This window comes from Mirounga leonina, unplaced genomic scaffold (genome assembly GCF_011800145.1).
Source record: "Mirounga leonina isolate KUSES-001 unplaced genomic scaffold, KU_Mleo_1.0 Mir_176, whole genome shotgun sequence".
NCBI classification, from domain to species: Eukaryota; Metazoa; Chordata; class Mammalia; order Carnivora; family Phocidae; genus Mirounga; species Mirounga leonina.
This window is the reverse complement of record NW_023270454.1, coordinates 32,800,873-32,818,060: the sequence shown is the minus strand read 5'-3', so window position 1 is coordinate 32,818,060 and position 17,188 is coordinate 32,800,873. Positions and strand designations below refer to the sequence as shown.

The window sequence follows — 17,188 nt, the reverse complement described above, 5'->3', positions numbered from 1 at the left end:
TTCCCGCACGGCCCGCAGCGGCCTCTCCGCCGAGCGCGCCCTCGCCCCGCCGCGGCAGCCGCCCTGGAGCGTGCGCCGCCGTGTGGGCGTCTATCTCGGCTGCGCACCGGCGCCCGCTCCCCCACCGCCACTCCTGCCGCGGCGCAGATAAGGACGCGGCTGGCGGCTCGCGCGCGCCCGCGGGACCTCCCACTCGCGTCGCTCCTGGGGATTGGGGCGGACGCGGCGCCCCCGAGCCCTCTGCGCGGCCGAGCCGGGGCCGTCTTGGTGAGTGGCTGGGGCGGGACACAGGGCCCGGGGCTGGGGGGCGGAAGGACGCGGTGGATCGCTGGCCAGTGCAAAGACCTTGGAAAGCCACTGTGTGTTCAGACTTCTGGGAAGAAATCGTGGCCCCCGGTGCCCCCACGCCGAATTTCTTCGGGACCTGGTAGTCAGACATCTGTTTGCACAGAAGTTGCCCCTAGTGTTCGGCCGTCTGTGACCCCCCTCTCCTGACCCACAGTTGTGTTCCTGGAATGAGTAGCGAGCGCTTCCTTCCCTCTCTCTGGAGCATCCTTGGGCGCTCCTTTGCTTTTTTCCCTTGGTTTGGGGACCTTGAGAGAAACGGAAAATGCACATTCAGAAACAAGCGTTCTTTCTCTGCTCTCTGGGTGTTGCGCTCGGGGGCATCTGTGAAGTGTTTATGTTGTGCTGCAGATTAAACACGCTGACTGGAGACAGTCAGGGGTTCTTTGGCTGCAGCCTGCGGTGCCAAGGTGAAGCGCTGGATGTTCCCAGCTCTGGTTCGACTGTGTGGTTGACATTCTCGGTTGAATAATCAAGAAAGGTTTTGAAAGATAGGCGGTCGGGGAGGGGCCTTTCCCCAATGAATTAGTGGAGGGCAAAAATTCCGTATTTTAGAATCGCCTGTACTCTCCCTGCCCTTTTTTCTCCCGCAGATAAAAGGGCTGTGTGTTCCCCTGTCTGCTCTCCAAACCTGGCTTGCTCTGCCCCCGTTTGTCATCAGAAGGGTGTGGGCCAGCCCTTCCTGCTCCCACCTCATCTGTGACACAAGTCAGAAATGAAGGGGAAAGGTTTTCTGGCGGATTTTCCTTGGCGTTTACTTTTGATTATTGTTGACCTAGAGGGTGAGTGAGCAGCTGAGCTACTGGGCCCCACTAACCCTCTTTCAGGAAAACGCTGAGCTCTGAACTGACTTTCAGGAACATGTTTTCCTCCAAAATATACTGTGAAATGAAACACATATTCTCTCTTCTTCCCTCCTGCTCACGCCCTTCATGTTTCTGACACCAAGAGCAAAGCAATGCTGGCTGTTGGGCTAGTGGGGCTTCTTTGAAGACCCTTTTGAACATTCGCATTCTAAGACTTTCTGCTTGCTGATCAGCTAAAGGCTAAAGACATGGTCCCAGCATCCTCCTATTAAAAATTCACATAGTTAAAAGATGCTGTGTTGAGCTATAGCCTCTCTAGAGGGTCCATCACTCAGACACACCCCTGATGGCTCATGAGCAGCACTCAGCGGGCTTGAAGAGTTCTCATCTTCAGAGCCTTACAGTGGCAGCTCTACATTTTACTCAGGGCTGAACCTTTGTCAGGCTTAGCAGCTGTCCTCCCTGCTGCTGAGGTCCCCAACCTGTAGGTGAGATGTTAAATACAAACCTGTCTCTGTCTGCCCTGGGGAGATTGATGGGACCTTTGACATTTTCCAGACAGAGCCAAGGCTAATTCCATTGTCCCTCCTGGCAGTTGGCAGCTGTGAGAAACAGCAATGTTTTCAGGGCTGTGGCATTACCTGTATGCTAACACACTTGGAGAGTATGCGTTTGCGTCTTTACTGTGGACCATCCCCTAGTAAATCAAATGCTCTTTGTGTATCCTCTGTTTTCATATGTTATGAGACTCTGGAAAGGGTTAGAATGTCTGTCTGCACTCTCTTTTTCCTGTGTCTCTTTGACATTGGAAATCCTGCCCAAAGGGAAAGCCCTATCAAAGCCCTGTTGAAGCCGGTAGTAAAAGCATTAGCATCTTAGCTAATCATTGCTGGAGAATTTATTCATTAGGAGCTGTTGGGGGCCTAGGATCCTTATTTGTTAGCCTGGGAAAAAATTAGCCAGGCAACATACCAGTAACAGTGTTGTAAAGTTTATTTTGTTCTTTCAACTTTTAAAAATAACTGCTTTCTCTAGATGGGGCAGTGGTTAGAATTATGCCAGCGCCTAACTAACACATGCCACTTTTTACTTTGACAAGCCTTTATCTTGTCCTTCTTCTGTGCAATGCACAATACTCAAAAAGACTTGCATCCTTTGGAGCTTTGGTGATAGAAACTAGTGCTGGTGCACAACCTGAGTGTATGGGCTTTCTCACTCTTCAGTATCTCTGTACTTGCCGTATGAGGAGGTTTAATGGCACATCTGTGGATGGACTTATGCCGCACTGAGTTATTGCTTTCTAGGATGGAGACTTTTTAAGGTTATCGCCATTCTTAGCAGGAATAATCTGTAAACGAGTCAGCCTATCTGTAGTTGGAGGTGAGTTGGAGGATTAACAACTCTTCAATACATGAGATATTTTATGTACAGAAGTATTTTAAACTATGCAAGGGTAAACTGCCAAGATTACCTGTGCAGTCTTGAAAAACAAAGAGTTCAAATGTAACTATAAACTGTAATTGACAATGAGTCATTGCTTAAGGGGTGCCAACTATGAAAACAGCCTGGTTATGCCCCTAATGGTAATTATGAAAACTCCTTTTAAAAGCCAGTTGCATCTCAAGTGAGCTGTAAGTTGGCTTGGATAAATCATTTCAGTTTTACTTTCTAAAAAATTACTTAATGGGGGCGCCTGGGTGGCTCAGTTGGTTAAGCCACTGCCTTCGGCTCAGGTCATGATCCTGGAGTCCCTGGATCGAGTCCCGCATCGGGCTCCCTGCTCGGCAGGGAGTCTGCTTCTCCCTCTGACCCTCCTCCCTCTCATGCTCTCTGTCTCTCATTCTCTCTGTCTCAAATAAATAAATAAAATCCTTTAAAAAAAAAAAAAGGATTTTAAAAAATTACTTAATGATGATGGCTGCACAACACTGCAAATGTACTTAATGTCACTGATACACAATTATAAATGGTTAAAATGGTAAAAAAAAGAAAAATCCAGTTAGTAGCTGGCAGTGCTATCTTCTACCTGTATATAGTTTTCAAAAGTTAAATATTCAAATGTTTCATAAAAACATTTGTGCTTATAACTTATTTATTTATTTATTTATGGGGGGGGGTGGCAGAGAGAGAATCTTAAACAGGCTCCACCACCCCTAGCACAGAGCTGGACGTGGGGCTTGATCTCACAACCCAGTGATCATGACCTGAGCTGAAATCAAGAATCGGATGCTAACTGACTGAGCCACCCAGGCGCCCCTGTTCTTATAATTTAGAGATAATATAATATATAATCACTGCGTATTGAAGAAGGACAAACTTAGTAACTTAGAAAGCAAAGAATGGGACTGTTAAAGGCATTTTTCTACCATCCAGGAACAACTTAGCATTTTATCCATAAACCCAATACATATTTTAAAGAAAATATAACCCCTGTGAAAGTAAAGAGAAATCATATATACACATGACACTGGTTATTGTTAGTAATAACGAACTATGTATCAGGCATCTTAGTACATGTATTAGCTCGTTCATTCTTATGCAAAGCAATGAAACAATGTATCTTTATAGTATACGTAAGGATGCTGAGACATAGGTTCGACAGCCTACCTCACCTCAGATTGCACATCTAAGTAGTAGCAAACCTGAAATCTGAGGAAAAAACAGTCTATTTCTAGAGTCTCCACTCTTATTCCCAAGGCAATCCTGTCTTTTATACATGGTTCTGTGTAAGGCATTTCATAATATTTGAATTAGTGCTATCAGGCAGTTTACTCCTGCACAACCCAGTATTATTTGACCACCGTGTGTCTGTAAGTGTGAGCTTCAACAGTGATGCTGTAAAAGGGTAATTACACTCAGAAGTCCAGTGTAAAAAAGACTCTCCATGTGACCTGGAGGAAACAGTCCCCTTTTTACACTCCTACATAGTTGGGGAGCTCACTTCATCGCCTGCATGGAGTCCTTTCTACATCCTCCGTTAATCTGGCCTTACATCTAAAGAAATGTGGTTGTTTTGACCTCTGTTTTCACATCAGGTCCGTAACAACTCAGGACCAAAAACAAACATTTAAAGGCCAATAAAAACACAAGCCACCAATATAACTCAGTGACTGTGTGGATAAGGGATAGACCTGTGGCAGGTATGATGAGAGCAGCATATACTTGTGTGTATGTGTCTTCTCTGCTAATAGTATCACAGAAGCTGAAGAGGTAGGCATGAAGTTCTGATTGTTCCTGAAGAGTGGCTTAATGAGAATCTAAAATGATAGCATTGGCAGCAATGAGAGAGGTCATGGAATGGATCCCAACCTCCTAGTTTTACAAAGGGCAAAACGGAAGTCTGGGAAGGTGAAGTGACTTGTCTACAATGTAAGCAGTAGGGGCGCCCGGGTGGCTCAGTGGGTTAAGCGTCTGCCTTCGACTCAGGTCATGATCCTGAAGTCCTGGGATCGAGCCCCACATCGGGCTCCCTGCTCAGCAGAGAGTCTGCTTCTCCCTCTTACCCTCCCCACCTTGTGCTCTCCCTCTTTCACTCTCTTTCTCAAATAAATAAATAAAATCTTTAAAAATAAATAAATAAAATGTAAGTAGTAAAGTTTGATTTAGAGCTACAACCTTTAAACATCTAGTGTTCTTTTCTCTATTGGCGGGGAGGCCACATCACCAAATGGAGCAGGAACATGGTGGCCCTGACTCTAGGGGAATGAGTTTGGTTGCTATTTTATCATTTCCAAATGCCCTGCCACTTCCATGCAAGGCAAAGGATAACCTTTGACCAAGTGATTGGTAGGGGACATGTCCGTACAGGAGAAAGGCAGGGTCGTCCACTAATACCTAATGCTTCAGCCATTTGGGTAATTTCCCTAGGGGTTGGGTATCCATTGCCCAAAGAAAATGAGCCAGTTAGTGAACAAGTAGTTTATTCATAAACTGAGCAATACTTGCTGAACCTATAGCAGGTTCTCAGTCAATATGTGTTTTATTGATTAATGGAAGGTTTCCAAGTTGGGTTTGTTGGCTGCTTCTTTGGCAGCATTTCCAAGCAGTAAAATTTTGTTTGGTTCACATTTAGAAAAATATCAGTCCCATTTTTTGCTCTTTTGGATGTGTTTCCTCTCATTGATTGTAATACCCAGCCACTCCAGGAGGACTGGCACGAGGCTCTGAAGGGAAGAGCTAGCATTCAGATGTTTTCCTGTACCGATTTCAAGTTGTTTTATCTCTGTAGGTTTGGAAGATGACACACAGCACAGTTGCCTTTTTCTCTGGCAGCCGACCAGCGAGTGAAAAAGTATGACACAAGTTTGATGTTTGTGTCTGCTTCCCCAAGGCCAAGAAATTATCTCCTTAGAAGGCAACAGTACTATGCATGTTATGAATTGTGTCTCCTTGGCCAGCGATAAAGAAAATGGGACTACCACTGCGGCAGCTGGATTCATGATCGGGCAGACAGCACCGCCACCCCCTCCTCCTCCTCCTCCCCCCCCTCCATCATGTCCATATGCAGGGGAGGGATTTCCTCCCTCTCCTCCTCCTCCCTACCCACCGCCGCTCCCCGGGGGGCCTCCGCTCCCGCCTCCCCCTCCAGGACTACCCCCAGCTTCTCCCATGAATGGCTACAGCCACCTTGGTAAGAAAAAGCGGATGAGAAGCTTTTTTTGGAAGACCATTCCAGAGGAGCAAGTTCGCGGCAAAACCAACATCTGGACTTTGGCCGCCAGGCAGCAGCATCACTACCAAATTGATACAAAGACCATCGAGGAACTCTTTGGGCAGCAAGAAGATACTACTACCAAGTCTTCCCTTTCTAGGAGAGGAGGGACTTTAAATTCATCCTTCAGGGATGCTAGGGAAGAGGTAAGAACGGATCGGATCGGGGAGGGATAATCCTCCACACGCTGCATTGTTTTGTGTTTGGAAGGGTGTGTACGTTTCAGAACTTGCTAAGCACTAAGTAAGATAATGTGTGTGTGCTCTGGAAATGATAGAAAGGGCCTTACATGATGAGCCTGAGCTGACTAGCAGAAAAGTGTAAGAAGCATGCATGCCACATCCTCCCAGACATCCCGGTGGATTATGACCTCACGCTGAGAACATGCTATGTGGGGCCATCGTTCTTTGGCCTCTCAGCACTGCCCTGTCTCCAGCAACATCTGCTGCGGTTTCCCCTGGTGGAGCAGTTCTGCCGAAGTCCATGTTATTAGTCTCTGTCGAAACAAAAACCTGAGTTCCTGAACTGGAGATTAACTGGAACTTTCTGAGACAAAATGTCCTTTGTTAAAGACACCCTTAACTAATATGCATCCTGAAGATTTTATCTCTATTTTTCCCTCTAGTTTTCCTTCCCTAAGTGTTAGGAGAGAGCCTTCATTCCTCTAAAGTGTGGCCATTGTGGAATAGAGATTTCCAGAGAGTTCAAAGCATAAAGCTAGTTTTAGGATTTTCTAGCAAGCATATTGCCAGTTAGCAATAAATGTCTTACACTGAGAACAAAGTAAAGCTGGCAGGTTATAAGAAGTTCACTGAAAGCATGTCTTCAGAGCTACCAATTACCATATATTATAGAAACTGAGTCAAAAATTGCATTTGAAAGTACTCTGTTTAGAAGCAAAGTAAATTGAGAAACCTCTGCTTGCTAGCAGAAGTACTGAGGAAACTAGAGATTGAAAGGAAAGAATGTTGCCCACCAAAAAGAAAAAGTGGAGGGGGGGGCAACAAGTGTATCATTTTTTAAATCTATTCTACAGAAGCAGAGAATATAGGTCAAAGATGGAGTGACTCAGGTAAGAGAGTGGTCAGGGCTCGGGGATGAGGTAGCAGCTCTCTGCATAATTGAATTCTCAAGCCCACACTATTGACCTCTTTTCTCTGTCTGCCTCAGGAGCAGGTTAACTTCTCTCCATGGATTCACTTGGGGGTCCTTGAAATTGGTGGTATGGTCCCCTTTTGAAATAGCCAAGAGTCTGTGAACTATAAAATGCAGAGAATGCTGGGATTAGAATTAAGTGTGAACTGTGAAATAAATCCGAGAGGAAGTCTTCAGGACAACCCCTCGGCCCTACCCTGCTGAACTTGGACTTTTCCTGTTCTTCCCTTTCTGCAGAGCCCTTTTATTTCTTAGCGGATCCTTTCAATATTGGAAGGAGCAAAAAGTCACTTCCTTAGTATCCTGGCCTTCGCCCCAGCTTCCAGCAGAGACCCTTTGCTGTACAGTAGGGCGTTTCTCACCATTGTTTCCTAGTTCTCCCTACTTCATTTCAAGAATTTTGAAGGAAAGAGTGGATGGGTACAGTGGGAAATTGAGCGCACCTCTCAAGGAACCACCCATAACAACCAGATGGGGGTCTAGCTTACCATGCTACTAGGGAGGCAGCTACCAGGTTAGAATGCGTGGCCTCCTTTATAGATTGGAGACACTTATTTTGGTGAACAATATAATTCAAGGGGCTACAAGGAGCTTGCAGCTTTATGTCTGCTAATTCAAAAGCAGGTAAGAAGCACTCAGAGAGGGAGGGAAGTAGCAGGGAGTGTGGCATCTTGCCCCAACTACAGCCGAAGCAGAAATGTCCATGTCTAGGCCACATCTGAGTTTCAGGAATAAAGAGTCTTCCCCTCATCTCTCTCTACCCCCTCACCCTAGATAAGTCTTTACTTTTTTTTTTTCCTTTCACTTAAAAAATACCTGGAACCATAATTATTATTTTTAATTGTGATAAAATACACATTACATTTACCATCTTAACCGTTTGTAAATGTACTGGTCAGTGTCATGAAGAGCACTCACATCGTCCTACAGCCATCACCACCACGCACCCACTGAAATCTCCCTGTCCTGCAAAATTGCAACTCTGGACCCACTCAGTCATAACTCCCCATTCCCTCCTTCCCTCAGCCCCTGCCAACCACCCTTCTACTTTCTGTCTCTAAGAATTTAACCACTCTATGTGCCTTATGTAAGTGGAATCATATAGTATTTGTCTTTTTGTGACTGGAGCATTTCAGTTTGCATAATGTCAGTAAGGTTCACCCATGTAGTATGTGTCAGAATTTTAAGGCTGAATGATATTCCATTGTATATTTGTACCACATTTTGTTGATCTAGTCATCCATCGACGGATATTTGGGCTGCCTCCACCTTTTGGCTATTGTGAATATGGGTGTGTGAATATTTTTAACACTTACAGGTCCTAATCTGAGAGAAGCTGCTAGAAAGAAAAATTAAATCACCATGACTGTGTGTCATAAGATAATCTAACTTTTCAACGCTTTAGTACTCAGGTAGGATAAATAGGTTAGGTGGATGGATTTAAGTGTATATTAGGCGATATTGTCACATAACAGAGGGTTATCCAGAATTATTTTCAATTTCTCATGCTATCTCCAACATGGCTAGAAGTATTTTATATATATATATATATATATATTTTTTTTTTTTTTCCGGTAAAAGAATACAGTACATGCTATTTTCTTCCCTCATTAGACTTTCTTCTAAGAAAATTACAACTCAGCAGAGTGATAGTTTCACAAGGTCCGGTAATAAGTCTTCAGTTTACTCAGAAGGAGTAAATGGAATCCAGGGTTGAAAGCACTAGTTCTCACCACCTGTCTGCGTGGAGTGGAGAATACACTAAACAGCATGTTTGGCAGAGGGACCCATCCTGAGCCTGAACACAGGCCGTAATTCCAGAGGTTCAAACATGTCAGGGATCAGATAATGTCCCCTTGAAATACAATAACCTCCTGCAGAAATGGCCTGCCATTATGCGGTTGGCTCCTACTTTAAAGGGCTTATAAAGCATTACAAATTAGTTTTATTATATTCCAGACAAAGAAGTTGCTGGAAGATAAGGAAGAGCTGGGTTCAGGAATGGCTGAATTTAGGAAGAACAACACTCAAAAAAGTAAATTAGAACATTTAGTAAGGGGGAAGGGAGGAAAGGTTTTGAAATATTACAATCCTTGTGTTTTTGTTACCTAAAAATTAACTTGAGGAGGCTACAAATGTTACAATAGTGATTAAACCGTAATAAAGTAATTAGAAATAACAAAAATATATTACTGGGGATAATAATAAAAAGAGCTCTTTGCGGAGTTCACTGACCTCATCCCTGAGAAGTTCTCTGTCTGTCACCACTGCTCCCCAACCCCCTCAGAGTATTGCTCACACTGGTGGGTTGGGTCTGTACTTGTCTCCCTCTAGAATCTGAAATGTTCTTAAAGGGTGGGACAGTCTTAGCCAGTTGGTATCCTCCAAAGTAAATTAAAGGTAATTGAGCTGACAGAACTGAACCAAGGGGGCAAAGGGAGTACTTATCAGTATGATAGATCAATATGATCAAAACTGGGATTGACAAAACACAAGATGAATGAGGCCTGAGGATGTATTATAAAACAAGGTGACTACAGTTGATAGCACTGTGTTGGATAATTGAAATTTGCTAAGAGAGTAGAACTTAAATGCTCTCACTGAAAAGGAGGAAACCAAGATAACATGAGGTGAGGGGAGGGGAATCCTTCCACCATGTTTACATATAGCAAATAAGCACGATGCACACCTTAAATATCTTACAATTTTATTTGTTAATTATACCTCAATAAAAGTGAAATAAAAAAGGAAAAAGAAAACACATGAGATCGTTCAATATAATGTCTGTTTACAATTAACAATAATACTATATAAGAAATAACTAAAATTGCTTATTAGGAAAAGAGAGAGGAAAAAAGGAAGGATGGAAGGAAGATTGCTTTTATAAATTTCTGAGAAATAATATTCTCCCACACTAATTCAGGTTATCGGTTATTCTTTCTCAACTTTTGTTATGTTCTCAGTATGTTCTAGAATTCTGGGCATGCTCAATCCAGAACTACAGAACTAGATGAGTATTTGAAATACATTTGAAAGAAAAAAAAAAAAAAAACTTCAACTGGGTTTTTATTTTTTCCCCCCAAACCTAGGCTGGAACATTTCCCAATTGGCAGCCAACCAAAAATAAAAAGAAAATGAAAATGGGAAAAAAAAAAATCAAAAAACATCAAAATCCAAAAGCTATGTCTATATAAGAGGATACGGGAAGATTTTTTAAGTTTTGCTTTTCCGAATTTGATGTAACATTGAAATAAGCACTACTTAGTGGTACTTAAGCAGTCCAGGAAGCCCTCTTTGGCCTATTGAAGCAAAAGTGGTTTAACAATTTCTTCTTCTATCTTGAGGACATGATGCTAAGTGAAATAAATCAGTTGCAAAAGGACAAATACTGTATGATTCCATTGATGTGAGGCTCCCCAGGATAGTCACATTCTTAGAGACGGAAAGTAGAAGGGTGGTTGGCAGGGGCTGAAGGAAGGAGGGAATGGGGAGTTATGACTTAATGGGTACAGAGTTGCAATTTTGCAAGAGGGCAAGAGTTCTGTGGGTGCATGGTGGTGACGGTTGTACCACAGTGTGAGTGCTCTTCATGACACTGACCATTTACAAATGGTTCAGGAAGGGGGGTCCTGGCTGGCTCAGTTGGTAGCATATGCGACTCTTGATCTCGGGGTCATGAGTTGGAGCCCTACGTTGGGGGTAGAGATTACTTTACCAAAAAATGGTCGGGGTGCCTGGGTGGCTCAGTCGGTTAAGCGTCTGCCTTCGGCTCAGGTCATGATCCCAGGGTCCTGGGATCGAGCCCCACATCGGGCTCCCTGCTCGGCGGGAAGCCTGCTTCTCCCTCTCCCACTCCCCCTGCTTGTGTTCCCTCTCTCGCTGTGTCTCTCTCTGTCAAATAAATAAATAACATCTGTAAACAAACAAAACGGTTAAGATGGTAAATGTTAACGTGTATTTTACCACAACTAAAATGCAAAAGCTGTTTCTTCCTTGGAAGAATATGGGAGGCAGATTGTGTAGGGGACTGCTCATAGATAAATGTACAGGAATTGTAGAAGAAACGAGGAGCACTTAGAGTTGTGGTGGAGCCAGCCACAGCTTCTCCCAAGTGCTGTGGTCTCAGTGCTTCAGAGGGAGGCAGAAGGACCCTGGCCAGCCTCGCAGTCTGTGGGGACCCTGTTTCTCTAGCAGCGCCCGCCTCACATCCTAGTGGGAAGTCCTCAGTCGAGCATATGGCCTTGTATTTCACTCCCTTGTTCTCCAGGGCTGGCATAACTCTTCAGTGGGCCTTTGATGGGAAAGCCTGTGAGCTCTACAGTAACCTGGCTGTTGTGACAGGCCCTGACTTCAGTGGGGATCCTGCCCCCCTATCCTGCGGTGCCCAGAAAAGTAGATTTTTGTGGATTGGAACTGGGGGGCAGGGAGGGAGCCGGGTTAGTTCATCCTTGTTCCTGAGGCTGGCTTTTGCAGCCTGCTCTGGATGATTCCAGAACACTGCCCAGTCCCCCATGCAGGGGTTCCTGAATTGCCCTGCTTTGAGATGACAAGCATTTGGGGAGTAAGATAAGCTAATTTGCATGTGAAACAATAACCCGCTTTAAAAAACTTTAACAAACACAGTGTTGCTGCTTTAGAAGGATCGAGTGTGACAGCCTGTGAGGAGGAGCCAGCTCGTGCACTAGGCAAATCTGAGGATGCCAGAAGAGTGGGACTGTCCCTGGAATGCTGTCAGTTTTCCTGCTGTTTGGATGAGGCTCTGGGCTTTGTTTGCCCTGTAAGGTGCTCGGGGATGGCCAGCCCAGGTTTTTCCTTCGGAGTATTGCTGAATTCTCTTAAATTTCTTTTTAAGATTTTATTTATTTATTTGTCAAAGAAAGTGCGAGAACAAGCAGGGGGAGCGGCAGGCAGAGGGAAGGGGGGAAGCAGGCTCCCCACTGAGCAGGGAGCCTGATGCAGATGCAGGGCTCTGCGGGGGGGCTCGATCCCAGGACCCTGGGATCATGACCTGAGCTGAAGGCAGACGCTTAACCGACTGAGCCACCCAGGCGCCCCTGTCTTAAATTGGTGGCCAGTTTCTGAAGCTTTGCTTCAAGCGGTGGAGGCAGCCGCTACCCCAGGCTGTGGCTTCTCCCCTGTGTCAAGGGCATGATGGCAGCTCCTGAAGGCTGTCTCAGCTGTGAGAACATGATTTCTATCCATCATCCCACACAGACAGCCCTGGAATCACTAGGGGACTTGGCCAGGCCCTATGGATGGCTTTCTATAGATCTGCCCCCATTCCTTGAGTGGATACCAGCCCGAGGCTGGTGGGAGAACATTGCCGCTTGCCTATACCCTAGCAATATTAAAACTCACAGGAACTAGAGAAGGAACCCGAGAGACCCAGGCTAGCATTTCAGGTCCCGTGTTGCTTTGGGAAACGGATAACATGACATCGCTGAGGCTTGGTTTCCTTATCTGTCAAATAGGAATAATAAGAGTAATTTCTCCAACACTTTTCCAGGGGCACCAAGTGTCAGGGGGTTAGGGGTGGAACTTGGAGTTGGGGGCAGGAGAGGGTGCTGCCATCCAGGGTCAAATGGAGCAAGAGGTGGTGATTTAATGCGAGAAATAGAAAAGAAGTTTTTTCCTCATTCTAGGTAGAAGTGAGTGCCAAGGAAGTTCTTTGGATATGTATATCGCTATATCAATATACATGTTCTTACTTGTGGCTTTTTAATTGATGAATTATACACTTGTTTTCTATTGTACTAAATTTAGATTCCTCTGTTTCCTATGAGCTTTCCTCTTTAAAGGGTGTTAGGTTTGACAGGTTTTATTCTCTCCCCGTCTTCTCCCCTCCATTCACACTGAACTTGAACTGCATCCCTGGGTAGGATTCCAATAAGGAGCCTGCCCTGTTTGCTTGTGAGTTTATTTTATGGCTGGTAGGTGATTGCACGAACATGAAATAGACCTCTAGGATAGTAAATAATGTGATTGTTTAAGATTAACCTTCAAAAGAAGACAGCCATACTCTTGTAAAAATTTAACCTTATAGCCAGGAAGTGCCATTAAATTTGGTTAACAGTTCTTACTGCAGCTTATAAACTTACAAGCAAGCCTAGAGAACAGGAACTTAATCTGAAACCTGATTCGCTTTTGTTCACAAATGAATCACATACATTTGGAAAGGAAGAGAATCATAACAACATTCCTGTTTTAGCTAGTCTCCCTTTACCAAAAAACAGATGAGAAAAAACCTGTGGCAGTTTTAAGGTGATCTTTCCTCCATGCATCTTGGATGTTCCCTTCCAGAGAAATGGCTTCTGTATGTATGTTTGTATTTATTTATTTATTTATTAAGATTTTATTTATTTGAGAGAGTGAGAATGAGAGAGAGAGCACAAGGGGGGTGAGGGGTAGAGGAAAAAGCAGACTCCCTGCTGAGCAGGGAGCCCAATGCTGGGCTCATTCTTGGAACCCTGGGGTCATGACCTGAGCTGAAGGCAGACTCTTAATCAACTGAGCCACCCAGACGCCCCGGCTTCTGTATTTAATAACAACATCCTCCCCACCCCCTGCCCAAAAAAGGTTCTGTCTAATTTCTAGTCTGATAAAACCCTGCCCAGTTACTAATTTTGAACAGGTAAAACCTATTGCAGCCCAAATCTGGGTTTTGACAGTATATTAGAATGGTACCATATTTCATTAAATCGAAGCTGCTGTGCATTGTCAGATACATCCTGATTGTAGAGATGTTAATATGCATCTTAGACTTGGTGACATACAGCACAAGAGTTTTCCTTTTTAAATTCCAAGTAAATTGGGCGCCTGGGTGGCTCAGTCGTTAAGCGTCTGCCTTTGGCTCAGGTCATGATTCCAGGGTCCTGGGATCGAGCCCCGCATCGGGCTCCCTGCTCCGCGGGAAGCCTGCTTCTCCCCCTCCCACTCCCCCTGCTTGTGTTCCCTCTCTCGCTGTGTCTCTCTCTGTCAAATAAATAAAATCTTTAAAAATAAATAAATAAATAAATTCCAAGTAAATAAAACGTAGGAAACTTTCTTACCTCCCCCTGAAGGACGATAGATGAAGGACATATATTCTTTCTCAATGAAAAGAAATTTATCTTTTAGAAAAAAATTAATTTTATTACATTTCTTAAAATAACAGTACTGGTCCTTCTGCATCCCTAAAGCAGAGCTTGGGACTCTGCAATATCTTGAGTTATTTTTTTGCTTTCTTAGTTCAACTCTCATATATCTAGCTATGCTAACACACCTGTTTTTCAAATTTGGGCTTTTAAATGAAGGCTATATTATTCTAAGACGAAATAGCTAAATTAAAAAAATTTTAATATACGTTGTTCATTAAAAATTATGTAAGATTAGGGGCACCTAGGTGGCTCAGTTGGTTAAGTATCTGACTCTTGGTTTCAGCTCAGGTCATGATGTCAGGGTCTTGAAATCGAGCCTGGAGTCAGGCTCTGCCCTGAACATGGAGCCTTCTTAGGATTCTCTCTCTCCCTCTGCCCCTCCCCCAGCTCATGCACACACACCTTCTCTCTCAAAAAAAAAAAAAAGTTACATAAGATTAAAATAGATATGTATAGTTATTATAGTTAAGTAAATAGATCATTGCAGGAAGTTTGGGGAGATGATAATATTTTAATATTTGCAAAACTGTGTTAGGTATATCGATTAATAACCAGATTTACATATTGGAAGTTATTCTCTTGTAAATTAGTATTGTATTTTGATAGGTTTTAATTCTCTTCTTCCCTCCAAGTCTTCTAATTTGTAATAGCCTTATGTGTGTCTGTTTTTTTCCAGATTACTGTCTTGGATGCAAAACGGAGCATGAACATTGGGATATTTCTTAAGCAATTTAAGAAGTAAGGTTTTTGCACGCATTTGCAACTTTAGGCATATTCACGCTGTCAGCATCAGTCTGTGGGTGTGGCTGAGCTGAAAATTCAGCTCCTAATATGAGCAAAAGCCATTCCTCATCCCTACCTATCCTCCTCCGGCACACGGCGTGATGAGTGTGCAAGCGCCTGTCGCTCTCTGCTGTTTTCCTGCATGAAAGCATACCCTGCGTGAAGGCTTGAAGTACAGGCAGAGTTGCCTCAGAGTGTCTGCTCAAGCCTGTCATGCCAGGGAATTTATAAATTCATCTGTAATGTTGCCCCTCAGTGGAGGGTGGACTGGTCAGAAGACAGTGGTGAAATGCCAGTATTCTAAAGTGGAAAGGAGAGGCTCTCCAGAGTTCCATGTGACCAAAGGGGATTGCTTTTCTTCTCCCAGAGAAGACCCCCATGGTTGCTGCCACTTTCAGCTTTTCTGGGATGCCCAAGAATGGGCTTCTGGGTGAACAGGCCTCCGGGTGGTGTGTCAGGATCCCCACTTTCCCTGGCACTGGGCCTCCTGTGATCACTGACAAAGCACATCCCCCAGACTGGGAAGAAGGTGGGTTGGAAAAAGGGTAGGGGTGATTTGTTTTAGTTTCCACTGACTTGTGTTTCTTTGGCACTCCAACAAACGTAAAGTGGAATCTAATTAATTGTCTTTTCAAGGTCTCCTCAGTCCATTGTAGAAGATATTCATCAAGGAAAGAGTGAACATTATGGATCAGAGACCTTGCGAGAATTTCTTAAGCTTTTGCCGGAGTCAGAGGAGGTAAGGAATTTGGCACAGGAGTTTTAGATGTTAGGAGCAATGATCAAAGCTCAATATTTTTCAGAGTGTCAAAACTCACATGGGAAGGGCACTCTGCTACCCAAAGCCAGAGTCTTCCCACATACAAGTAAAAAAGTGACCTAGTATAAATTGTGGAGTTAGGGAACCTAGGTTTCAATTGGAGCTGTCCCCTTGCTTGGGCAAATTTCCTAACTCCAGTGAACTTAGTGTCCACACCTGTATAGTGAGGGTGTGGGTGCCTGCCTCACCGGATTGCCAGGAGGCTGAAACCCTAGTTATGCATCGAGGATGGTACCTGGCACATGGGACCTTAATAAACTTCGGTTTCCTTTTCCATTACCAATGATGGATTTTGCCGAGGCTGCACCCAGGTTATTTTATAAATATGTATACTTTTTATACATAACAATAAAAGGAAACCACTTCTGGATAAAATGCTCTAAAATTTTGGAGAGGTAGGTAAACTGTTAAGAAACGTTGTGTCTGGAAGTGACTTAAAGGTGAAAATTGCTGTGATAGCCATGTAGTACCACAATATAGGTATTGATCTTTTTTTTTTGGACTGAATTAACTGAACCGTTGAATGGTTGGGAGCTTGATAGGAAAAAAAAAACATCGGAAAAACAATTTTATAAAGCTTTATAAAATTGTGGGGCGCCTGGGTGGCTCAGTCATTAAGCATCTGCCTTCAGCTCAGATCATGATCCCAGGGTCCTGGGATCAAGCCCCACATCGGGCTCCCTGCTCCGTGGGAGGCCTGCTTCTCCCTCTCCCACTCCCCCTGCTTGTGTTCCCTCTCTCACTGTGTCTCTCTCTGTCAAATAAATAAATAAAATCTTAAAAAAAAAAAAAACCTTATAAAATTGTAATATTGCCTTTTATTTCTGAAGAAGGGGGCCCTGAAAAAATTCAGTAAGAAATTACATGAATATATGTGCTTGTGAACATTTGAATAATGTAGAATCTTACAGTTAAGTTATCCTTTTACCCACACTGCTGGTTCCTCTCTTCCCCATCCCACTCCTCTTCCCACACAGAATTTATGGAATTTGACTTTAGTGCCATAAATAACAAGAGGGGAATATATCTGTACTTTTTCTTTTATGTCAATCAGTGATAAACTTGCAATGCCAACTCAAGGGTCTTACTAGGTAACTTGAGTATTCTGGGTGTATTTGAGGAGCTGAACCTCTCTCTCTGTCAGGTTTTCTGTTTGCAAATTAAGTGTAATTTACCTAAGCCAAGATTAATTACCAGCATTTATTAATGATAGTAAAGGGTCCTAAAGTCTTGAGGGAAACGTACATCAAATCCTAATTTACCCTGGATCTTATACACTGAATAGTCCCTTAGTCTTTTTTAATGTAGAGAATGAGAGTTTCAAAAATCTTTAATTAGGATGGGTAGGGTTTAATTAATTTGGATTTTAAAAAGATTGAGTTGTTGAAATCTTATTCCTCTTTGGGCTTTTTTTTTTTTTAAGATTTTATTT

At 43.7% G+C, this 17,188-nt stretch overlaps 1 protein-coding gene across 1 annotated transcript in view; it reads left to right on the top strand.

Moving 5' to 3' along the window:
- Positions 1-17,188, top strand: part of FHDC1 (FH2 domain containing 1) — a 43,513-nt gene that overhangs the window by 4,745 nt on the left and 21,580 nt on the right. The window contains exons 3-5 of the mRNA XM_035022876.1: positions 5,380-6,008; positions 14,830-14,891; positions 15,573-15,675. Of these exons, the coding sequence (XP_034878767.1) occupies positions 5,517-6,008; positions 14,830-14,891; positions 15,573-15,675 (657 nt within the window). The 5' untranslated portion in view covers positions 5,380-5,516. The remainder of the gene's footprint in view (positions 1-5,379; positions 6,009-14,829; positions 14,892-15,572; positions 15,676-17,188) is intronic.